Genomic DNA, 26,859 nt, shown 5'->3' with positions numbered 1-26,859 from the left:
TCTCCCCTCTCCCTCTCCCTTCTCCCTCTCTCTCTTCCCCCCCCCCTCTCTCTCTCTCTCTCTCTTCCCCCCTCTCTCTCTTCCCCCCTCTCTCTCTTCCCCTCTCTCTCTCTTCCCCTCTCTCTCTCTTCCCCTCTCTCTCTCTTCCCCCCTCTCTCTCTTCCCCCCTCTCTCTCTCCCCCTCTCTCTCTCTTCCCCTCTCTCTCTCTTCCCCTCTCTCTCTCTTCCCCTCTCTCTCTCTCTTCCCCACTCTCTCTCTTCCCCTCTCTCTCTCTCTCTTCCCCACTCTCTCTCTCTTCCCTCCCTCTCTCTCTCCCCACCCCTCTCTCTCTCTCTCCCCACCCCTCTCTCTCTCTCTCTCCGCACCCCTCTCCCTCTCTCTCTCTCTCCGCACCCCTCTCCCTCTCTCTCCCTGCCTACACACACACACTGCCTCTGACTGTCCCTCCCCCCAGTCAACAGTTCAGAAGATTTTATGGCATATTTTACACTAGTATCTCTATAAGGCTCCCTGTGTGCTGCTAAAGAAGCCCCAAGATAGGCGACAACGCCTTCATTTTGCCTTCATTTTTGGCATGCATGGAAATGGATGACTTTTGGCTGGGGAATATTCTTTGGATGGACAAGGCATATTTTACTCTGCATGGGGCTGTGAATGCACAGAACTGTCACATATGGGGGTTTTCCTCCCATATCTTTTGCAGGACCATCCACTGCACCCAGGTTATGTGATATTGTGGTGTGATTTCACAAGCCCCCTTCATTCTCAGTCAGTGTTCCTTGGAGATAATGACACATCGTGCACCTCTTAGGTGAACATTCACATCTGAACTTCATAAGGACCTTGTTATGTAACGTGATTCCAGCATTTCTGGAACACACGTGCACCATTATTTTTATGATATGTCAGTTGTTGAGTGAACCATTGGTTTCATGTAAACTTCAATATCACCTGCATTATATCTTCGCAGTTTCAAGATATCCCCTGACGTAAATTGATGTGATGTGGATGTTGGGGTATGTGAAAGATTTATTGGGGATGTATCCAGATACTCCAGATCAGAAAGATATCATATGATGACAGTTAATCTGATTACACTGGATATGATGTAGGCAACCATTAACTATGTCATACCATGTCATGGACACAACATGTTGCAGAGTCAGTAGACCATTTTGAACATGTAACTTCTGATCATATCCTAACAAAGGTACCGGAACCACCATTATCATTGGTCTGGTCGTTCTCCTATTTTCCTGCCCTGAAATCTCATTCTCACTGCTTATAGCGCTATATTTTCACCTGGTGGCGGAAAATGAAAAATTATATTTCAGTGTGCTTGGTGAGGACACCAGTTAATATGCATCCCGCAATGTCACAGCATCGCGCAATGTACAGAGCGCATACTGCAGCACCCAGAACACTGTCAGTTTAATTTTAATCACATAAAACGCTTTGGATCGACTTCTTGTTATGATAACAGGGCGTTGTTCAGACAATTCTACCCTCAGTAAATTCATAATAAAGTTCCTATGACATCTTGCAGAGATAGCACACTCGCTCTATGATTGATACTCAGCAAGTGTTTTTTATCAACAGCTTGTGTTTATTGTTGTGATTATAGTGTAATAACTGTGGTGACTTCTGTCAGTGTCTTTTACAATATGCAGTGTGTGCCGTGTGTGTCTAACCATTCAAACCAGCATGAACAGACTTATTATTCTCCATGAGTTTTGTCTGCAGCTCGTGGTCTAGTACCTGGCATTGCTGCTTGTGGATCATGGCATCCTGGGTTCGATTCCTGGCTGGGTTGGGGGTTTTCTCTGCCCAATGACTGGATGTTTGCACTGTCATCATCATCATTATCATCATCATCATCATTCTTGACAGTAGCTACATTGAACTGTGTAAAAAATGACTGTAAAAATTGGAATGATGACAGTGCAGTTGAGCGCCCCACAAACCAATCATCATCATCATCATCATCATCATCATACATGAGTTCTGAGAGTAAAAGAACTGTACTTGAACGTATATTTGGAAAAATGATATATGAAGTTCTGGATGACAGTAGTATTCATTTATTTTATTTTTTATTTATTTATTTATTGTTCCATGAGACCAAATTAAGGAGAAGTCTCCATGGTCATGGAACGAGTCAATACATGAAATTATAACACGATATTAGAAACAGATAAAATGAAATATAAAAAAAAACATATTCAGGTGACAAGTCGTAAGTTTAAATGAAGACAATCAACAATGTAACACTGGAATTTGCTTAATTTTTTAGCTCTTCCAGGAGCTCCTCGACAGAATAGAAGGAGTGAGCCATGAGGAAACTCTTCAGTTTAGACTTAAAAGAGTTTGGGCTACTGCTAAGGTTTTTGAGTTCTTGTGGCAGCTTATTGAAAATGGATGCAGCAGAATACTGCACTCCTTTCTGCACAAGAGCCAAAGAAGTGCATTCTACATGCAGATTTGATTTCTGCCTAGTATTAACTGAGTGAAAGCTGCTAACTCTTGGGAATAGGCTAATATTGCTAACAACAAACGACATTAAAGAAAATATATACTGTGAGGGCAATGTGAGAATTCCCAGATTTTTGAATAGGGGTCGACAAGAGGTTCTCGAACTTACACCACATATAGCTCGAACAGCCCGTTTTTGAGCCAAAAATACCCTTTTTGAATCAGAAGAATTACCCCAAAAAATAATACCATACGACATAAGCGTATGAAAATATGCGAAGTAGACTACTTTTCGTGTTGAACTGTCACTTATTTCAGATACTGTTCTAATGGTAAATAAAGCAGCATTTAGCTTCTGAACAAGATCCTGGACATGGGCTTTCCACAACAGCTTACTATCTATCCGAACCCCTAGGAATTTGAACTGTTCCGTCTCGCTTATAATATGCCCATTCTGTCTGATCAAAATATCGATTCTTGTTGAATTGTGAGTTAGAAACTGTAAAAACTGAGTCTTACTGTGATTTAGCATCAAATTATTTTCCACAAGCCACGAACTTATTTCATGAACTACATTATTTGTTACTGTTTCAATATTACACACAAGATCCTTCACTATCAAGCTGGTGTCATCAGCAAACAGAAATATTTTTGAATCACCTGTAATACTAGAAGGCATATCATTTATATAAATAAGAAACAACAGTGGCCCCAGCACCGACCCTTGGTGAATGCCCCACTTAACAGTGCCCCATTGGGACTGAACATCACTACCACTCTCAATATTGCGGAGAATTACCCTCTGGTTTCTGTTCTTAAAGTAAGAGGCGAACCAATTGTAAGCTACTCCCCTTACTCCATAATGGTCCAACTTCTGCAGTAATATTTTGTGGTCAACACAGTCAAAAGCCTTCGTTAAATCAAAGAAAACACCTAGTGTTCGCAACCTTTTATTTAATCTGTCCAAAACCTCACAGAGAAAAGAGAATATAGCATTTTCAGTTGTTAAACCATTTCTAAAACGAAACTGAACATTTGACAGCAAATTATATGAATTTAAATGCTCCAGTAACCTTGTATATACAACCTTCTCGATAACTTTAGCAAACACCGATGGCATAGAAATAGGTCTAAAATTGTCAACATTATCAATGTCTCCCTTTTTATAAAGTAGCTTCACTACCGAGTACTTTAATCGGTCAGGAAACCGACCACTCGTAAAGGAAAAGTTAGAGATATGGCTGAGAACTGGGCTAACATACATGGAACAATACTTCAGTATTCTGCTAGATACCCCGTCATAACCATGAGAGTTCTTAGTCTTTAGTGATTTAATTATTAACTCAATCTCCCTCTTGTCAGTATCATGGAGGAGCATTTCAGGTAACAGTCTCGGAACACTTTTTTCTAAGAGCGCTATATGGTTCCCTGTTGGGACTAGGTTTCTATTTAGTTCACCTGCTATATTCAGAAAATGATTATTAAATACTGTACATACATGCGACTTATCAGTAACACGGACATTCCCACTACGCACTGATTCTATATCCTCGACCTGTCTCTGCAGACCAGCAATTTCCTTTATGACTGACCATATGGTTTTAATTTTATCCTGAGACTTAGCTATTCTATCTGCATACCACATACTTTTTGCCTTCCAAATAACATTTTAAGCACCTTACAATACTGTTTGTAATGGACTGCTGCATTTAGATTTTGACTGTTTCTAACGTTTTGATATAATTGCCACTTTGTTCTACAAGATATTCTTCTCCCTCTAGTCAGCCACCCAGGCTGCCTGTTTGTGCTAGTACCCTGTTTTAAACGTTCTAACGGAAAGCAACTTTCAAAGTGCATGAGAAAAGTCTTGAGAAAAGCATTATATTTATCGTCTACTGTATCAGCGCTATAAACATCTTGCCAATCTTGTTCCTTCATAAGGTTTACAAAGGTCTCTACAGCAACTGGATCAGCTTTCCTGAACAGCTGATGACTATATTCAACACGTGTTGCAGCATAAAAATCTTTTAAAGTTAAAATTTGCGCATCATGATCTGAAAGGCCATTCACCTTTTTGCTAGCAGAATGCCCTTCTAGTAATGAGGAATGAACAAAAATGTTGTCTGTGGTTGTTCTACTGTTCCCTTGCACTCTCGTTGGAAAGAATACGGTTTGCATAAGATTATACAGGGTGTTTCAAAAATGACCGGTATATTTGAAACGGCAATAAAAACTAAACGAGCAGCGATAGAAATACACCGTTTGTTGCAATATGCTTGGGACAACAGAAAATTTCCGGCGGACAAACTTTCGAAATTACAGTAGTTACAATTTTCAACAACAGATGGCGCTGCAAGTGATGTGAAAGATATAGAAGACAACGCAGTCTGTGGGTGCGCCATTCTGTACGTCGTCTTTCTGCTGTAAGCGTGTGCTGTTCACAACGTGCAAGTGTGCTGTAGACAACATGGTTTATTCCTTAGAACAGAGGATTTTTCTGGTGTTGGAATTCCACCGCCTAGAACACAGTGTTGTTGCAACAAGACGAAGTTTTCAACAGAGGTTTAATGTAACCAAAGGACCGAAAAGCGATACAATAAAGGATCTGTTTGAAAAATTTCAACGGACTGGGAACGTGACGGATGAACGTGCTGGAAAGGTAGGGCGACCGTGTACGGCAACCACAGTGGGCAACGCGCAGCTAGTGCAGCAGGTGATCCAACAGCGGCTTCGGGTTTCCGTTCGCCGTGTTGCAGCTGCGGTCCAAATGACGCCAACGTCCACGTATCGTCTCATGCGCCAGAGTTTACACCTCTATCCATACAAAATTCAAATGCGGCAACCCCTCAGCGCCGCTACCATTGCTGCACGAGAGACATTCGCTAACGATATAGTGCACAGGATTGATGACGGCGATATGCATGTGGGCAGCATTTGGTTTACTGACGAAGCTCATTTTTACCTGGACGGCTTCGTCAATAAACAGAACTGGCGCATATGGGAACCGAAAATCCCCATGTTGCAGTCCCATCGTCCCTGCATCCTCAAAAAGTACTGGTCTGGGCCGCCATTTCTTCCAAAGGAATCATTGGCCAATTTTTCAGATCCGAAACGATTACTGCATCACGCTATCTGGACATTCTTCGTGAATTTGTGGTGGTACAAACTGCCTTAGACGACACTGCGAACACCTCGTGGTTTATGCAAGATGGTGCCCGGCCACATCGCACAACCGACGTCTTTAATTTCCTGAATGAATATTTCGATGATCGTGTGATTGCTTTGGGCTATCCGAAACTTACAGGAGGCGGCGTGGATTGGCCTCCCTAATCGCCAGACATGAACCCCTGTGACTTCTTTCTGTGGGGACACTTGAAAGACCAGGTGTACCACCAGAATCCAGAAACAATTGAACAGCTGAAGCAGTACATCTCATCTGCATGTGAAGCCATTCCGCCAGACACGTTGTCAATGGTTTCGGGTAATTTCATTCAGAGACTATGCCATATTATTGCTACGCATGGTGGATATGTGGAAAATATCGTACTATAGAGTTTCCCAGACCGCAGCGCCATCTGTTGTTGAAAATGGTAACTACTGTAATTTCGAAAGTTTGTCTGCCTGAAAATTTACTGTTGTCCCAAGCATATTGCAACAAACGGTGTATTTCTATCGCTGCTCGTTTAGTTTTTATTGCCGTTTCAAATATACCGGTCATTTTTGAAACACCCTGTATGAATTAAAGAGGTCTACCAGCATCCTCTTCCTTGCACAATCACTTGTACAATTAATATTGAAGTCACCACATATAACTAACTTTTTGTATTTCCTATAAAGTGAACCAAGAACCTCCTCTAGCTTTAGCAAAAATGTTGTGAAATCGGAGTCTGGGGATCTATAAATAACAACAGTTACAAGTTTAGCTCTGTTAAATTTAACCGCACCCGCACAACATTCAAACACCTTTTCAGTGCAGTACTTTGAAACATCAATTGACTCAAATGCGATGCCATTTTTCACATACATGGCTACTCCCGCACACCGCAAAGAGCTCCTCGAAAAGCACCCAGCCAACCTGTATCCTGGTAAAGGAAGCCTCTGAATTATCTCCCTATTTAAGAAGTGTTCAGATATACCAATAATTACAGAGTCAACATCTATAAGCAGTTCACTAACTTTATCTCTAATACCTTGTATATTTTGATGAAATATACTAATTCCCTCATTACTCGGATACCTAAGCTTTGTCAAGAGTGATTCCCTTGTTAGAGAGACTTCCCTTAAGCAGGAATACCTATCAGCTGACTTCAATCTAAAAAAGGTGCAGCTCTAACACCCACTACTGCAGGAATTTTCCCATGAGTGATCCCACCAACCCCACCTATCCTGTCACCTATAAGCTTTGCCAACCTCCCCTTCCCATACCTGTTGAGGTGCAGGCCGTGTCTAGTGAAACCCGTCCTGCTGATAGACTCCACCGACACCACTGAAATGTGACTCATGCCTTCTGTCATCAGCGCACCCCCAAGTCTCATGTTATTACGCCTGACGGCTGTATTAAGATGAGGCCGATCGTGACGCTGAAACAGTCCCACGAAATGCACATTCGTGTTGCCGGTCTGAGTGGCTATCTTTTCCAGGTCACCATCTATGTTATACTCCCCATCCCTATCAATACTATTACCAGCCCGACCCACAATCACTACCTGATCCTCTTTAGTAAAATCCCTACATAACCCCCCTATGTTAACAGTCACCTGAGCCAACCCTGTATTAGGCTTCACAATGCTGGTGACCTGGTACTCACTCCCCAGCACTTCCTGCAACTGCTGGCCTACACCTCTGCCATGAGAGCTACCTAACAGCAGAACCTTCTTCTTCCTCTTCGACTTTGCAACTGTTCTAGGCACAGTATCTACTGAGGTCTGCTGCATACTTCCTACATCTACAGCTACTAGAGATTCCTCTCCACCAGACTCTGACATTTGGTCATATCTATTGTAAACACCAATAGTAAAACTATCTGACAATCTTCTTCTCCTAGCAGATCTCTTGCCAACAGCCAGCTCCCATTCCCCAACCCCCTTCTCCCTCCTCATCCTATCTAGATCCTCCTGTGCGTTTTTCAACTGCACCTGAAGGGCACAGATCTTACGCTCCTGCTCCTCTATCAACTTACTCTTGCTACATAACCTGCAGTTCCAGGAGAGGATCGCACCATAATGCCCACTGGCTTCCCCACTGCATTCCCCCCAGTGAAAATACTTCGAACAAGTCTCACACCGCAATCCACTACTCACGAACCTACGGCAAAGCCCACACTTCTCACTCATGGTAAAATTTTACTTTTTCTAAGTTCCACTACTACAATAAGAAGATGTTAAAAACCTGACTACAATAATCACAAACTTACTCTACAAGGGAAGTAACTACTAGTATTAAGAGTATTAATAAACAACAAATGTGAATATAACAAAAGACTAATACAGAAAGAGAATCAAACGTCTAATGACACAGTAACGAAGCTGTAAACAGTTCCCAAAAGGTTCTTCTGAAATTATTTCACCAGGAAACACCGGTTGAAGACTACTAAAGTTCCTAAATAAACCACTATACACAAACAATTAATTAGTACTTAGCTTTAGATGCGCCGCTACAGCTGCAACTGGTCAGCGCGGAAAGTAAACACAGGCAACAGGTTAAGTTGCTCGATACGAAACACTCACAAATATCAGGTCACAACACAAGAAAGGCAGAGGTGAATGAAGAAACCACTAATACGTCACTTATATAGTAAATATTATCACAAAAACCGTTAAAATATGTATCTGAAACCTAAAAATATATGAAAACTTAGAGAGCGATCTCACACGCAGTCACTCGCTTATGACGTCACACCAAAGACCCAATGTAATCATCAAGATTACATGATTGAAATTGGTGATACAAATTCAGAAGAGGGTCTGGGTGATGCTGCTGGAAATGATAATGATAATGATAACAGAGGACATAGTCATATCACCATGATTCCTACTTTTATGGTAGGGGAAACTGAAATGGAAAAATGCACAACCCAAGCAATGTTTGTGCTAGACAATGTAACATTGCTGTGAGATTCCTGCCCTGTGACTTTGTGGTAATGCGTTGGGTAGAAATGGAGACATAGAACAAGAAATCAGGTGTACTTTTCCCTCAAAGTATTTTAGATGAGATTCAACAGTGATGAAACAAAATCTGGATAATATAAAAATGTTTAAAAGAACATACCTTTTTTGCTTGATATTGGTATTTCTGAGATAAAAGCTTTAATAGGCTTGCTTGTATTCACAACAGTCTCCAACCCTGGCATCAAGTGCATTGACAATGTTTCCTTAGTAGGTGGAACCAGATGTAATATTTTCACGGTAATGTAAGAAACGACGCACCAGGGTAGCCGAGAGCACTAATGCACTGCTTCCTGGATTAGTGTACGCGTGCTGACCCCGGATCGAATCCGCTTGGTGGATTAACGACGAAGGGCCGTGCCGGCCAGACTGGATGTGGTTTTTCGATGGTTTTCTACATCCTGCTAGGTGAATACCAGGCTGGTCCCCACGTTCCGCCTCAGTTACACAGGTCGCAGACATTCGCACTTTCCCATGGATTACACTGGATGTAGACAGTTGGGGTACACTAATTATGTCCGGGGGGGGGGGGGGGGTAGTCTTAGGGAGTTGCGACATCATCGTAATACTAGTAGCCTGTATATGTAATGACACTTCACAACCAGCCTCAGCCAAAAGACCGATTAAAGTTTGCGAAGTCCCATTAATCCCTCGACACAACTAGTTGTTGGGTAGAGGGGTACCGAAGTAGAGAGATTGAGTGTAAGAAGCTGTTTTTGTTCATAATGACAAAAAGAAATGGCACTGAGCACTATGGAACTTAACATCTATGGTCATCAGTCCCCTAGAACTTAGAACTACTTAAACCTAACTAACCTAAGGACATCACACACATCCATGCCTGAGGCAGGATTCGAACCTGCGACCGTAGCAGTTACGCAGTTCCAGACTGAAGCGCCAGAACCGCACGGCCACACCGGCCGGCTCATAATGACAGCTCTTTGGTTTGAGAGTCGAGAGAACAAAGGAAGGAATAAAATTGAGGTAACAGCTATCATGCCAAAATTTTTAACAAATGTGGTGTAAACCATCAGCAGTGTTACTGTCCAGGCTGTAGTATGTGTGTTGATAAAATACACGTGCACTTCCATCGTCACTGCAACCATCAATAAGAAACACATAGTATATCTATTTAAAAAAGCTGATAAAAATATTCTTAACGCCTTTTTAAGAGACAGTCTTCACTCCTTCTGATGTGAACATGTAAGTGTAGAAAAGTTGTGGAATGTTTTCTAAGAGATAGTATCGACAGCAATTGAAAGATATATATACCACATAAATTAATAAGTGATGGTACTGATCCCCCATGGTACACAAGACAGGTCATATCGTTGTTGCAGAAGCAACGAAAAAAGCATGCCAAGTTTAAAAGAACACAAAATCCTCAAGATTGGCAAAGTTTTCCAGAAGTTCAAAATATGGCGCGTACTTCAATGCTAGATGCTTTTAATAATTTCCACAACGAAATTCTGTCTCGAATTCTTGCAGAAAATCTAAAGAGATTCTGGTCGTACATAAAGCACACCAGCGGCAAGACGCGGTACCTTCACTGTGCGATAACAACAGTGAAGTCACTGATGACTGTCACTAAAGCAGATTTATTAAACACGGTTTTCCAAAACTTTTTCACCAAAGAAGACGAAGTAAATATTCCTGAATTCCAGTAATCAAGAACAACTGTCAAGATGAGAAACATAGTAGATATCCTCGGAGTAACAAAGCAGCTTAAATTACGTAATAAAGGCAAGGCCTCTGGTTCAGATTGTATACCAGTTAGGTTCCTGTCAGAGTAGGCTGATAAATAGCTCCATATTTAGCAATTATATACAACCACTCGCTCACAGAAAGATCCGTAGCTAAAGTCTGGAAAATTGCTCAAGTAACACCAATACCCAAAAAGGGAAGTAGGAGTAATACGCTGAATCACAGGCGTATATCACTAACGTCGATTTGCAGTAGGATTTTGGAACATTCCCTCGAAGGAAAAGAGATATTGACACATAGTCAGCACGGTTTCAGAAAACGTTCTTCTGAAACACAACTAGCTCTTTACACTCGTGAAGTAATGAGTCTTATCGACAGGGGATGTCAAATTGATGCTATATTGTTAGATTTCCAGAAGGCTTTCGACACCGTTCCTCACAAGCATCTTCTAACCAAACTGTGTGCCTACGGAATATCCCCCGAGTTGTGTGACTGGAGTAGTGATTTCCTGTCAGAAAGGTCACAGTGCATAGTAATAGACGGAAAGTCGTCGAGTAAAACAGAAGTAATATCCGGCGCTCCCAAAGGAAATGTTATAGGCCCTCTATTGTTCCTGATGTATATTAATAACACAGGAGACAGTCTGAGTAGTTTTCTTAGATTGTTTGCGGATGATGCTGTCATTTAGCGTCATGTAAAGTGATCAGATGATTAAGACGACTTGCAAAATGATTTAGATAAGATATCTGTATGGTGCGAAAAGTGGCAATTGACCCTGAATAAGGAAAAGTACGAAGTTATTCACATGAGTACTAAAAGAAATCAGCTAAATTTCGATTATATGATAAGTCAAACAAATCTGAACGCTGTAAATTCAATTAAATAGTTAGGGATTACAATTACAAATAACCTTAATTGGAACGATCACATAGATAATATTGTGGGTAGAGCAAACCAAAGACTATGATTCATTGGCAGAACACGTAGAAGGTACAACAGGTCTACTAAACAGACTGCTTACACCACACTTGTGTGCCCTATTCTGGAGTGTTGCTGTGTGGGATCCACTTCAGGTGGGACTGACGGATGACACTGAAAAAAGTAAAAAAAGGGCAGCTCATTTTGTATTATCGCGAAATAAGGGAGATAGTGTCACAGACATGATACATGAATTGGAGTGGCAATCATTAAAACAAAGGCGTTTTTCGTTGCGACGGGATCTTCTCATGAAATTTCAATCACCAGTTTTCTCCTCCATTGTGAAAACATTCTGTTGGCACCCACCTACATATGGAGAAATGATCATCACGATAAGGTAACAGAAATCAGGGATCGCACAGAAAAATTTTAAGTGCGCGTTTTTCCCACGTGCTGTTCGAGAGTGGAATGGTAGACAGCTTGAAGGTGGTTCATTGAACCCTCTGCCAGGCACTTTATTGTGAATAGCAGAGTAATCTCGTAGATGTAGATGAATACTTTATCAGTGTACCTGCCACAAAAATTCTGTACAGTAAAGATTAGGGATATGACACAAGCACAGAGTATCTACACAATGCTCACATGGTGGTCTCTAAAACAATTGATAAATAATTAAGATCAAAATTTATTTCTTGCTAAAGCTTTCCAGAAATTCTGTTTCTTATTGTGGTTTGTTTATGGTTGACTGGCATAGCATAAAATTTTAATTGTAAGTTCTATTTCTAGTACTTTGAGAAACAGAAAGGTATTTGTTTGAAACCTTACTTGCATATTTTTTATGTCTTTCTTATATTTAGTGATTCAGTTGTCAACTTGTAGAATCTGGCACACCATGATGCCAGTTACCAGATACCATGCCAGGCATAACTGTATACCCAACACAATGCAAAAAAGTGAAAAGCTACAGTCAGAACAAAAGAAAACACTGGAGCCTGCACACCTTCAGTAGTTCATAATCTTTCATGTCAAATATGATGCACATACTGGGGACATGTAAACCATCACAGTTCTGTTCTGTGGGAAAGGGTTTAACTGCAGGTATAATAATGGGACCCAGATACTACAGACATTCCTTATGCATCAGCTGTTATCACTGCCACTCAATATGTAGTGTTAGCCTTCAGTAATTAGTGGGTGATGATGTGGCCATTCATATGTGTGTCCTTTAGTCAATGGTGTTCTGCAATGCCAGGTGACCAGATGTTGGGGAAGATGTAAAAATTTTCAAAAGGGCTCACTCCAAATGTAGTGGAAAATTTACAACCATTTCCATCTGTTCAGACTATTTCCAATTGTGCGAGGCTTCATGTAAGTTGCAGTGCCAAAAACACAGTTTTAGATTAAAACCATCTGCAAGTGTGTCATTCACATTCATTCATCAGTGTGCAAATTTTTCCCCCTTGATTGATGTGACGTTGCTTATCGTTGGTGAACAGTTATTATCCACCTGATTACCATCCATACTAAATACCTTATAAAAATATTGATGCTTGCACTAGTTCATGACTCATGAATCAAACAAAAAAATGTTTACTAGGTGAAATAAATTTATCATTTCCAAAGGTGAAAGTGTTGGTAAAACAACGAGAAGGAACTTACAGAGATGGAAGAGGAACAATTAGAAATTATTTATCTTAAATAAATCTGAAATTCCTTGAACTTAAGAATTTTGAATTAAAATATTTAACTGATACATTTTTTGATACATTTAATAAATTGGTGTAGACTATTAACTTGTAGCACTGTATTTTAAAAAGATTGTAACAGGTGAAAGTGAAGTACTTTAATTCTCATCTAAAAATTCAGATCAAATCAACACTGACACAGATGAATCATTATTGAATTTTCTGTGGTTATTTTCGTTTTAAACCACTTTTATCTCATCAGTTCTTTGCTTATGGTGGAATATTATAATTTTAAATCAGTAACAGTTACTGAATATGTAATTTCTTATGCACTTTTATGACTTGTGGCCTATAGTACTGGATTTATGGTCACTCAAATATTGGTCCTTTGTTGTATGTCTCAGTATTTAACATTCTCCTCCTCGCTCTTCAGATTGACAGAGAGTACTGGTGGGAGCTGCGGCATACCATCTGAAGAAACTTGTCACCATAGACTGGTCCAGGATGAGTTGGTGATAGACTTGGAGAAGTCAGCACGTGGGTTCGGTACCAATACAGAAGATGTGACTACTGATAAGGAATGCTCAGTTGCCACCCGACATGACTGTAGTACAAGGGAAAAGGAATTATATGTATACAGCTGTAATTTCTGCCAACAGAGCTTTCCTTCAAAATACAGACTCATAATGCATGTGTTTACGCACATTGATGGAATGCAACCACCTTTGTATGTTTGTAAGTGGTGTGGTGAGGTATTTCACAGTAATGTTAGTTTGAAAAAACATTTGAGAATGAGCGATAATTTTCATGTCTTAACTGCTGACAACCATGAAAAATATGGCTATAGTGATGAGCATCAAAGCAGTACCTTGTTGGATAGCGAGCCAGACGTTTCTGTCACAGAACACAATGAGCAGTCTTCATGTAAGGAAACTTGGAAAGCTTCAAAAGAGTCCTCTAATGACAAGTGTAACACACATATGACAGATGATAGAGAGAAAACAAGTAATTATGGAACTTTATCTGCAGCTATTGATGTCAGTGCCCAGGCTGATCTACTTACTGCAAACAGAACCGACAGAGGTGGTACTTGGGGCAAATTGTTTTCTAGGTCAGGTGATCTGAAGGCACACGTATTAATTCACAATGGAAAGAAACCTCACAAATGTGAGATTTGTGGGAAATGTTTTGCTTTGCCACGCAGTCTCAAGATACACACATTCATTCACACTGGAATCAAACCTCATAAATGTGAGGTTTGTGGGAAAGCTTTTACTATGTCACGCGATCTCAAGAAACATTTATTAATTCACACTGGAATGAAACCTCACAAATGTGAGATTTGTGGGAAATCTTTTACTGTGTTAGGCGCTCTCAAGAAACATGGATTAATTCACACTGGAAAGAAACCTCACAAATGTGAGATTTGTGGGAAATCTTTTGTAAGGGCAGACAATCTCAAGAGACACACATTAATTCACACTGGAAAGAAACCTTGCAAATGTGAGATTTGTGGGAAATCTTTTGCTAGGTCAGGCGATCTCAAGAAACATGCATTAATTCACACTGGAAAGAAACCGCACAAATGTGAGATCTGTGGGAAATCTTTTACTTTGTCAAACAATCTGAAGACACACAAATTAATTCACACTGGAAAGAAACCTCATAAATGTGAGATATGTGGGAAATCTTTCGCTTTGTCAAGCAGTCTCAAGATACATGCATTAATTCACTCTGGAATTAAACCTTACATGTGTGAGATCTGTGGGAGATCTTGTACTATGTTAAGCGATCTCAAGAAACACAAAATAATTCACACTGGAAAGAAACCTCACAGATGTGAGATATGTGGTAAATCCTTTGCTAGGTCACGCAATCTCAAGAAACATGTATTAATTCACACTGGAAAGAAACCTCACAAATGTGAGATCTGTGCGAAATCCTTTGCTACATCAGGTGATCTCAAGACACATGCATTAGAACACACTGGAAGTCTACCTCACAAATGTGGTATCTGTGACAAAAGTTTCACTCACTTGACTACTCTCAAGACACATGCATTACTTCACATAAGAAAGAAACTACAAGTATGTGTTAGTTTACGCAAATAGGTTTTTTCTGGTTGGTGGCCTCAAAGCCTATAAAATAATGGATGTAGCAGGGGGACAATAAATTGTAATTCCAGTGAAATAACATTAAAATGTGGTAGAATTGTGAAAAAAGTGCAACGATGGGTGCTGTAGGGCGCTAACAGATAACATGACATAAAAATCGATATATGTAGCTTGAGATGTCAAGAAATGGTATTACTAACATGAATCAAATGTCTTTTGGTCATTAACACTGTTACTTTTTCCTGTCGATCTTGAGACAAGAAGGTTGTGACTTGTGATAAATCCTTACATTTGTCAGTAATCATAAGTACCATACAATATTCAGTATAAGGCCAAGGAAATGTGATGACTCGCTGCATATTCTTCCAAACATAATCATCATGTACTACTAGTAACTGTGTATTTTAGAGACAGTGACAGTAAAAATATATTCATGGCACTTCCTTCATTCAGGCTAGTACACTCAACACTGGAGAAACATGATTATAACAATTATTTTACTCAGATATGTTTTCTCAAGAGGTTTACTGTGTCAGTAATAGTGTTTAGCTACATTTATGTTCTGTTAGTAGTAATCCTCCATTAGTAAACGTAACAACAAACATAGCAACATTCTTAATAGCATTTTAGTCCACCTTTGGAACACAGTACTTCGACAATTCTACATGATATGGACATGACACATCATTTACATGTTTCTGGGTGTATGATGCACCAGTTGTATTCCACATGTTCAGATCAGCTAAATTTTGTGGTCGAGACATCAGTGTTAGTTACCATGCTACTCAGAGCAATGTGGAGTCGTTCTGCACATATGACATGGACAGTTATCCTGCTGAAAGATGCCTTCACCATGGGAGAGCACATCAGGAATGAAGGAATCTATGCAGTTGCAATAAGGGTCACATAGTCTGCAACTGTCATGATGCCTTCAATTACTACCAGATGTCCCAAAGGAGCCAAAGTGACTGCCCCCATAGCCTAATGGGCCCTGCATCTGGTGCCATTCACCTAGATTATAGCATATCTGGATGTGGCAACTGACCTGGAGTAACTGGAAATGTCACCCATCCTGACATTTGACATTTGCGTTGACCTTCATTCCAGCCTGAATAATCCCTAGCCCACTGCAGTCGCAATTGAACATTTTGGTGGATCGATATGTAAAAACATAGAGTGACCATATTTTGTGGAGCCCCATGTTTAACAATGTACATAAAATTGTGGGTTCAAAAACGTGTATGGCTGCTCCAGCATAGTTTTACGTCATTAGATATGCCACATATTGCCAAATGTCCAGCTTGACAGAGTAGGCAAGCATCTGACCGCCATGATTAGTGATGAAGTATAGATGCATTACATCTTTTCATAAGGTTAAGGATTTATCATCTTTCAGGCACGTTCCACAGATGTTCACAACAGTAGCATACATCCAGCCAGCCATCTTCACCACTGTTGAGGCGCTAGTCCCCGACTGCAATGCCACTATAACTTGCCCTTTGCTAAAGTCACTTACCTCATAAAATTTACATGTTCGCAGCCTATCTAACTGACAGAACAATTCCTTATAAATCTCTGGTCTGCTCATACACTTGTAATCTGCTTACTGCATCATTTGCATAAAACGTGGCGTTCATTCTCCTCATGGGCAGTGTTCTTGACATTTTTGACCATCAGTGCATCTTCACATAAATGGGTCAGATGCGAAAATGTGTAATCTAGTAAATACACCGTGCTTGGTTACCATTTACATCAATGCACAAAAGTATATTTTTTGTGAAATATTTTTGTTTCTCAAAGCTCTGTACATGATTCAGAGATAATGTAGATAAGTGTTATGCACCAAAGCTCTTAATTATTTGTTCAACATTTAATACTGTGTAAGTTCTACACAAAATGAAATAGTTAAACAAACATCAGGTGTTAACGATTTGATTCCAGTTATTTCTATACACAAGAACAACACTTGGGAGAGCTCAGAATGTGAGCACTAAATATTTCTTGTGTTCTATTCAAAGGTGTTTGAATAATGGATATTTTTCTTAATTTGTGTAAATAAACATAACGTTTTCAGAAATCTGTACTTATACGTCATTTCTAATTTCAGAACGATTGTTTTTAATTTTGTTTTCCTACCTATTTGTTATTGTTGAAAGTGGTTTACTATGTTCCATTTAATGTAACAACTGGAGATAGTTATAATTACGTGATTGGCACTGTTCTGTGTTGCTACACCTTATCTGTGACACTTAGTAGTGATGCGATTAGTTTATTCCATCTTAAGACATCCACAAATGCTGTATAGGTTATTCATAATAGCCAACACCCACATACATTTGCATTAAATATTATTTTCCAGTAAAAGGAAAGAAAAACCGGGTTTCGGGACAATAGCCTTATATTCAGATGAATCTGAAATTACAGGATGGTCCATTGGTAGTGACCAGGCCAAATATCTCAAGAAATAAGCGTCAAACGAAAAAACTACAAAGAACGAAACTTGTCAAGCTTGAAGGGGGGAACCAGATGGGCGCTATGGTTGGCCCACTAGATGGCGCTGCCATCTGTCAAACGGATATCAACTGCGTTTTTTTAAATAGGAACCCCCATTTTTTATTACATATTCGTGTAGTGCATAAAGCAATATGAATGTTTTAGCTGGACCACTTTTTTAGCTTTGTGATAGATTGCGCTGTAATAGTGACAAACATATAAGTACGTGGTATCATGTAATATTCTGCCAGTGTGGACGGTACTTGCTTCGTGATACATTACCCGTGCTATAATGGACCATTTACCAATTACGGAACAGGTCGATATCGTGTTGCTGTATGGCTATTGTGATCAAAATGCACAATGGGTGTGCCAGCCTTGGTGGCCGAGCAGTTCTATGTGCTTCAGTCTGGAACTGCTACGGTCGCAGGTTCGAATCCTGCCTCGGGCATGGATGTGTGTGATGTCCTTAGGTAAGTTAGGTTTAAGTAGTTGTAAGTTCTAGGGGACTGATGACCTGTTTTAAGTCCCACAGTACTCAGAGCTATCTGAACCCAACGGGTGTGTGCTATGTATGCTGCTTGATATCCTGGACGACGTCATCCAAGTGTCCGACCCTTCGCCAGATAGTTATGTTATTTAGGGAAACAGGAAGTGTTCAGCCACATGTGAAACGTCAACCACGATCTGCAACACGTGATGATGCCCAAGTAGGTGTTTTAGCTGCTGTTGCGGCTAATCCGCACATCAGTAGCAGACAAATTGCGCGAGAATCGAGAATCTCAAAAACGTTGATGTTGAGAATGCTACATCAACATCGATTGCACCTGTACCAGATTTCTATGCACTGGGAATTGCATGGCGACGACTTTGAACCTCGTGTACAGTTCTGCCACTGGGCACAAGAGAAATTGCGGTATGATGACTGATTTTTTGCACACACTCTATTTAGTGACGAAGCGTCATTCACCAACAGCGGTAATGTAAACCGGCATAATATGCACTATTAGGCAACGGAAAATCCACGATGGCTGCAATAAGTGAAACATTAGCGACCTTGGTGGGTTAATGTATGGTGCGGCATTATGGGAGGAAGGATAATTGGCCCCCATTTTATCGATGGCAATCTAAATGGTGCAATGTATGCTGATTTCCTACGTAATGTTCTACTGATGTTACAACAATATGTTTCACTGCATGACAGAATGGCGATGTACTTCCAATATGATGGATGTCTGGCACATAGCTCATGTGCGGTTGAAGCTGTATTGAATAACATATTTCATGACAGGTGGATTTGTTGTCGAAGCACCATACCATGGCCTGCACATTCACTGGATCTTACGTCCCCTGTTTTCTTTCTGTGGTGAAAGTTGAAGGATATTTGCTAGTGTGACAACACGTGACAACATGCGTCAGTGCATTGTCAATACTAGTGCAAACATTATGGAAGGCGAACCACTCGCTGTTCAGAGGAATGTCGTTACACGTATTGCAAAATGCATTGAGGTTGACGGACATCAATTTGAGCAGTTATTGCATTAATGTGGTATTTACAGGTAATCACGCTGTAACAGCATGCGTTCTCAGAAATGATAAGTTCACAAAGGTACATGTATCACATTGGAACAACCGAAATAAAATGTTCAAACGTATCTATGTTCTGTATTTTACTTTAAAAAACCTACCTGTTACCAACTGTTCATCTAAAATTGTGAGCCATATGTTTGTGACTATTACAGCGCCATCCATCACAAAGCGAAAAAAGTGGTCCAACTAAAACATTCATATTTCTTTATGTACCACATGAATATGTAATAAAAAATGGGGGTTCCTGTTGAAGAAAACGCAGTTGATATCCGTTTGATCTATGGCAGTGCCATCTAGTGGGCCAACCATAGCGCCACCTGGTTTCCCCCTTCAAGCTAGACAGGTTTCGTTCTTTGTAGTTTTTTTCGTTTGACGCTTATTTCGTGACATATTTGGCCTGGTCACGATCAATGGACCACCCTGTATACTACAAAGTGTTTCGACTATACATATTATGAATCTCTAAGAAACAGTAAAATTTGTAGTAACACGTTAAAAAAGGTGCACAATATGGTCTGAATTTCTATAGGTGTCAGCTATGGATGGGTCATACAGTGTTTCTCTGGTACATGAGATGTAAGCAGAAAATAAACATATTCACTGGTTGTGTGGAAAACCACCCAAAGAACTGAGCCTACATAAACACAGTACATACCCATAAATTAAAGAGTCAAGGACAAGTCAGTTGTAGGTTGTGGATCCAGGAGTACAGGGTAATCAAGTTTATTGTTTAAAAAAACAATAGAGAGTACTTTAAAACAACTGACTGGTGTTTACATCAGAACTTTATTTCTAAGGCCAGACTGAGGGTCATAGTGCTGGAGAATGGGATAGAAGCGCACCTCTGATCAGACTGAAAGCTGGTTGCCAGTAGTGAGCCAAATTGGTCCTGGCTATGCTCTATGGCCCAATGTGACCATTAACAGAGGCCTGATTGGTTGCAGGATGGTTTTCTAGAAGGTTTTCCTCACTAGCAATGCTTCTTGGAAGTGTGTCCCATCAGCAACCTCACTGTCAGAATGGTATGAATGTGAACAAGGCATATAAAGCGGTAACTGGAACATAACCAGCCCCTGTCTAGCCACAGCTCTGCGGTGAAACGTATTTCATAAAGTGTTCCCCACTCAGTCTGTCAGTCTCACTCCCCATCCATAGCAGTAGGCTAATTATTTCAAAATTACAAAAGTAGTAGTTAAATGTTTGAAAATGCCTCTTTGGACCAGTGGCTCTTGCTAACGGATACAACGTTCTAATAGGAGAAACAAATAATTTCCAAAATGCAGTAAAAAAAAGTGGACAGGAATAGAAAACTCCAAATTATTTAAGAAGTTACAGATAATAGTACAATAATTTAGAGTTCGAATTGGCTGATTTTGGTTATTGTAGAAATATACGCAGCGAGCTGAAATGATCCACTGATAGTGTTGTGGTGGTGCAGAGGCAACAGGTGTGCTGACCATGTACTGAGACAGCATGAGGGCTGGCAACATACATCAGCTGGGCAGTGGCTAAGCTTGTGCAATGGTGATGCCAGTGGACAGTGATGGAGTATTGTGGTTGGGAATGACAGCATTGGGGCCACCAAATGTTGTTACCAGTTGTGAACGTCTAGCCTCATAGATCATGAAATACTGTAACACTGCATCAGAGGGGTGCATCATCGAAGGCTGGCTGGTTATTTCCATACAAGAGGAGGTCTAGCTCAATAATATTAATAATATACATTACTTTTCCTATAATCTCTGCAGTTTGTAGTATAAAAGTTGAAATTACGAAGTTGTTGAAGGATACATTACAAACTGATTATATATCCATAATAAACCGATCTCATTAAGACAACTGTAACACTTTCATGGTTTTATTAAATCTTATTTCATGTTCGTAATTGACATTGATTGTTAAATTGTACGTCATTGGTTTGGTCCTTAACTAAGTGGAATGTAATGCTGTCCCATGTTACAAAATACGCAAAATGACAAAATTATACAATGGAAACAAACTAATACATATTAGCATCCCATCTCCTAATGCTTAGTCATAAACGAGAGTCTTGACTGAATTGCGCTAGGATCCAAAATCCACGTAAGTATAAAATTACCCAACAGCTGCTGCTCGTCCACCACTGGTTTTGGTGATCTGAATAGTTCACAATATCCTGGATTACATATGATCCATATAACCATTCTGATGACAACTACAGTGACTGGAAGAGAGGTGACACTGGGGCAACCTCTCTATGTAGGTATTCCTGCTTACTCCACTCAGTGATGTTTGCAGTGCTGTGGTCAATGGTAACTTGCAGTTTTCCCAAGCTAGTATTCATCAGTGGTTTGCAGAAGGTGAGCCTTTGATTTTTTTGATAGAGTAGGCAGGCTGTCGGTTGGGTGCCAGCACAAAAGATGTTTCGGAAAAAATTAGCAGAAAAATTTAAAAGCTATTCTGTGTGTAAGTTAAATTAGTAAATAACCTAATGGTGGGTGTGATACATCGTAATAAGAACATTGAATAAAAGTCTACCATTAGAGAAACTCGATAAGTCTGGACTGTAAATGCATGGTCACAGCAGAGAGCTGCTACTATAGTTGACTGTGCTACCAAATACAGTAGTCTGTTCCCAGTGGGCATAAATAAAGATGTGTGCATAGCAGCAACAGTGCGAGAGTAAGGGAAGTCTTTAGTTTCCTCTAAAAGCATTGCAATTTCACAATTCACGACACTAGCGCAGAGTAATAAGGTAGGACTATTGTAATAATTAGCATGAATGCACAGTTGAAACTCGAACTACATGACAGTGTGATGGACAACCCTTGCAAGCAATCAGGATGTCTGTTTGGCAAACATTGCGTTCATAGGCAGCTACACAGGCGACAGGGAAAGAGAAGGTCATAACACTCAGATTTGCAACTGGTGCAGGTCTGGGCAGGGATATCTACACATTTAAAACATCTGTAGATCATGACAGTTGTACAATAGCAGCAGTACAATACTACAGCAAGGTTGATTCCTACATGGAATAGATCATTAGCATGTGTACTGATGCACGAAATGAATTATTAGTTATGGTTTGCTGGAAGGTTTCAGCTGGCACTAAGTTAGGGCGGCAGCTCTGTTGCAGTCTTGGCTGAATGGTTCTGTGCAGGGTGTTAACATGCAACTGTTGCATGGATGTTATACAACAAGATCTGTAAGGCTTTCGTTACTTCCGAAGTAGCAGTCAGTTTGCACAGTTCCCTGTGTACAGTTATTAAGTCACGCTGGATCGCATTTTTAATTTCTTACTATTTCAGTATTAGCACAGTGGCTATATTATGGATTTGTCAGTTGGTAACAAAAAGTTGTCTTCAATGTGATTGAGCTGCACATGCCAGGATATTAGGATTTCATGGTACTGCATAACAAAGAATGAATCTCCCTGGGGAGCTTTATCACAGCGATCGTCATCAGTCTGATCAGGGGTACCATATTTGTTTTCAGCACAGCTGCAATTCCATTAAACCCAACTCGCATGGCGTTGCAGAGTGGTACTGTGACTGTTTGTTCATAGGATAAACAGTGTGTTTAATGCGGTGAAGGAGAACTAAATCAGTGTGAAAAGACAGAGATGGTAGTACACATTGTCTGGTCGTTTCTGCTTGCATGCTGAAAGAGATAGCACTCATGTAGAGGCAATAGCAACAGGGTACCAAGGTTCGATGGCTTCGCAACCACAATGATTAATCAGCAGTATTTATAGAGTGTTTGCAGGTGCTAGTTGTCTTGAAACTTCGCAAAAGTTTAATATTCTTTCAAAGAAATACTGATGATTTATGTTGAGTAGGGCTGAATGTTGAGGGGACTGAATTCACAGCGAGTTGTTTTTGGCATGCTATTAGAAAGAACAGAAGACGTTATAGCCTGGCATATTGCAGAATTAGACCAACAGTTGGCTAATGTGTATGATTTACTGTAGTTGTGCTAATTCTATACTTCTTTGGGAAAGTAAATGTGAGTTTCTATCACCACTTTTCTGAAAATTAATGAGAATGAAACCACATTTTGGAAGTGTCTATTGTGTAAACTGGCATGAACATGGAGATGTTAGATTTAGGACAAGGATGTCAAAATGGAAGCCAATAGACATACCCAGTAATGTTAACTTCCTTGGTGAGCTATGAGAAAGAACACAGGGCTTAGCTGTTAGGAAAATGGCCAAACCAGCTTCAATTGTCTGTAACGAATTTAAAATTGAGAGTACTGGTTACATTTATAATTATAATGTATTAAAATATAATGGGTGGTGCAATGAGGATGGGAGGTGAACTAGGAAGGGAATCATGATCAACTGTCCAAACTTATGATGGCTAGGATTGTAGTCTTGTGACTGTTGAAGGACCTAACTGGTTGATGCCAGTTTTAATTAAATTAGGTGATAAAAACAGATCGCAGAACATGACAATATGAACTGGAAAACAGATATATATTAACAGGAAAAGAGGTTACATCATGCACTACAATTACTGCAACTTACATTTAATCATAATGGGAAGCAAAAGGAAGGGCAGGAGCTTGTTTCTCGATGAATCAGACGTTTTTCGTCTCTCATCGGCCTATCAACGTGTAATGAATTTACGAGTGGTAGGAATCGAAGTGAGCGTGCTGCTACCATACAAGATTTGTGTCATTAAGCCATAGAATTTTATTCTGCTGCCATATAAGTATGTCAAAGGGAAATGTGTTAAGGGAATGTGAAATGAGCAGGAACACCTATAGATACGTGAGGTAAGTAAATGAGTTAAAAGAGGCGAAGCATTTAAAGTTTTTCTCAGTGATGCAGTGCTGGCAAGTAGCACATTAACTTTGTAGGTGTATAAGGCGCTGGGGTGTGACTAATTGTATAGCTACTTATAGTATACTACATGTCAATGCATAATGTGGTACATATCAGTGGATATGAAAGTGTGACAAAAATAACCTGTATCAGTAATGTATGCATATCCACTGCTCTTTTGGTTAGTGACAGATGGGGAAGCACAGAGCAGTTGAACAGATTGCAAGAAGCATTGTAAATCTTGCCATAAACGGAATGGTGGTCACCAGATGGGTTTGCATTCACGTCATCAAAATAGCAGCGCCTAACTGGCAGGTAAAACACATCAGTAGAGGGACAAATGCACAAAACTGTGGGTTAGTGAGTATTTAATTAATGATTGTAACTGATAACATTGGTGGTGGCCACATTGGAAAAAGACTTTATTATTCATATTTCTTCTTGAAGGAGTGAGCAAGGCTGAAATTGTTGTGGTGCTAGGTGCATCAGCCAGGAACTGCTTGATAAATGTGGTTTTGTACTGCTGAATGCCACATTTTAATCAATGGAGGACGTAGATAATATCTGAGGTCCACTTTTGCACAATAGTGGCAAGTAATGTAGAACAGCCGGCCGCTGTGGCCGAGCGGTTGTAGGAGCTTCAGTCCAGAACCGCGCGACTGCTATGGTTGCAGGTTCGAATCCCGCCTCAGGCATGGCTGTATGTGATGTCCTTAGGTTAGTTAGGTTTAAGTAGTAAGTTCTAGGGGACTGATGACCTCAGATGTTAAGTCCCATAGTTCTCAGAGCCATTTGAACCATTTTGAATGCCATGCTTTCAGAGTAACTGTCGCAGTGACAAGAGCAGTTAGTCCATCACTGTGTAATTACAACAATCAATGCATTTACCCTTCTTTGTAGAACTGTAAGTAATTCTTATTCGTCCATACGACAGTGAAGATGTTACTGTTGCTTGACATTGCTTGTCTCTTAACCTCATATAGAATCGGGCATAGATACACATTACCTTTCACAAACCATTGCTCTGAAACTACATTTGACACCTTCTGTGTCTTTAGTGCCTTTCTAGTATCATTGTTTGGTAATGGAGTTAAGTCATTTGTGATACAGAAGTAGTATATAATGCTTTCGTTCTCCCGACCTACCGTTGATACCCCTACATTTTTGTCATGCTTGATCTATGGTTTCAAGATGTAACAGTGTCTTCTGACAATGGACATACCTGTGATGTTCAAGATTTCACCTCTGACGTCTATTGTAAACTAGGTGGAGAATCGAGGAAAGTATAGTTTTTAAAGGTGTAATACATGTCCTATAATGGCATATGGCAAAATTGGTAACCATAAATCGCTTGTTTCACCAAATCAGTCCACATGTGGTACTATACATTCCACCACAAATTACGAAGACAAGGACTTATTTTTGTTGTGTTATCCTTTAGATACAAAGAATATAAATCATCTGACGTGCAAAGATCCTGCCCAACAGTAACGTTTGCTACTCTATATGCACGTGTTGGCCTGACTGCTAGTAATATCTTGCAGTGTGAGTTATTCTTTGTTTACAAAACGCTAACACAACTTCGAGATAATACTGTCTTATACATTATAACTTCCCACTAGTGTATAATACAAGAGTCGTGGGTAATTTCAAATAGCTGTGGTTTGTAGGTTTTAGGCGAGTGTGTCAAGGACATGATCTCTGTAGGTTATTCATTGCATGAATTAGTTCTTAGTGTTAACTCCAAACACTTGATATGGAGGTTGTCTGGTTGTTGCAAATTATGTTCTTAACTGTTATATGAATGAATGTACTTATTTCTTGTCTCTTCATGTATTTAATTAAGAAGTCTACGTGCCTATTATGGACAAGAGAACTGTGATTCTAAAGTTAATTTTGATAGTAAAGTGGAAATAGCGTGACATCTGATAATAAGTGAAAATTTGTTTAGGTTTTTTTCGTACGAAACTCGGCAAAAGAAAAATATGTATTGTTGTAAACAAATAATTCGATCAATAGCAGCTACTGGAAAGACAGTTTGTTACTTAACGTCTCCAATTATCTATTTCACTTCAGTGCCGCTTATGAGCTGGTTAAGTAAAACATTGTTCTACCTTAAAACTATAATTCTCAACTTATAACAATGTAGTACTGATTAAACCTCGTTTGCAATAGTGTAAATGTGTTCGTAAAAAGTCCGTTTCACATTATGTAAAATCTTTAGTGCAATTATGCAAAACTAACAAACAGTTATTTCATGTATCACCACAGTGCGTTTCTCATTTATATGAAGGTTTAAAGCTTTACTGAGTAACATAGAAATCTCCTGATGATGTTGAATAGTAACCCCTCACATTCTCTTTTACTGGTACTTTATTATTATAAAACAACTGATCTCTCTAAACTCCTGTCCACTTTATAAGCAGTTATTTCTGGTCACCCTTTAATCATTTACATTATCAGTGCTGTAGTTACTTTGCTGTTAATATACAGTAACTTATAGTACAGCAAGGCACACTCCCATTTTAGAAAGCAATTTTTGCACCATCTTGCATAAAAAAAACTGCAAAAGAAAGATGGCCAACTAGCCTCAACTGGAGACTGGTTCTACAGTCTAGCAGAATTCGTTTGCACTAGCCACTCAAAATGACTGACTGAATGACAGAATTATTACTCACAACCTCATCAATAAAATAAATTTCTGCCCATAGTGAAATCACTCCTAGACAGAATAAAGTACCACATAAAACTCGTTCCAACAAACAATACCTCAATCCCATGACCTTAAGGCATAAGGGTGCTTATTTCTCAAGGCATACTGAGGATGAGCTGACAGCAACTTGTCCTTTTTTTCCCTGCATTTCTGCATGATAGTACATGTGCCTTGTTATAAATTATTTTGAGCTGAACT

The 26,859-nt window shown here is 39.8% G+C and overlaps 1 protein-coding gene across 10 annotated transcripts in view; it reads left to right on the top strand.

The window, feature by feature from the left end:
- LOC126159432 (zinc finger protein 729-like) overlaps nucleotides 1-17,104 on the top strand; it is a 113,684-nt gene extending 96,580 nt beyond the window's left edge. For all 10 annotated transcript variants that reach the window (XM_049916539.1, XM_049916538.1, XM_049916533.1 and 7 more), the window contains one exon: nucleotides 13,378-17,104. In XM_049916539.1, coding sequence (XP_049772496.1) covers nucleotides 13,378-15,055 — 1,678 coding nt within the window. In that variant the 3' untranslated portion in view covers nucleotides 15,056-17,104. The remainder of the gene's footprint in view (nucleotides 1-13,377) is intronic.
- Nucleotides 17,105-26,859: the final 9,755 nt, after the last annotated feature.

Source organism: Schistocerca cancellata, unplaced genomic scaffold (assembly GCF_023864275.1).
Source record: "Schistocerca cancellata isolate TAMUIC-IGC-003103 unplaced genomic scaffold, iqSchCanc2.1 HiC_scaffold_1143, whole genome shotgun sequence".
Lineage (NCBI taxonomy): Eukaryota > Metazoa > Arthropoda > Insecta > Orthoptera > Acrididae > Schistocerca > Schistocerca cancellata.
Note: the sequence above shows the minus strand (reverse complement) of the source record. Positions and strands in the feature narration are given on the sequence as shown.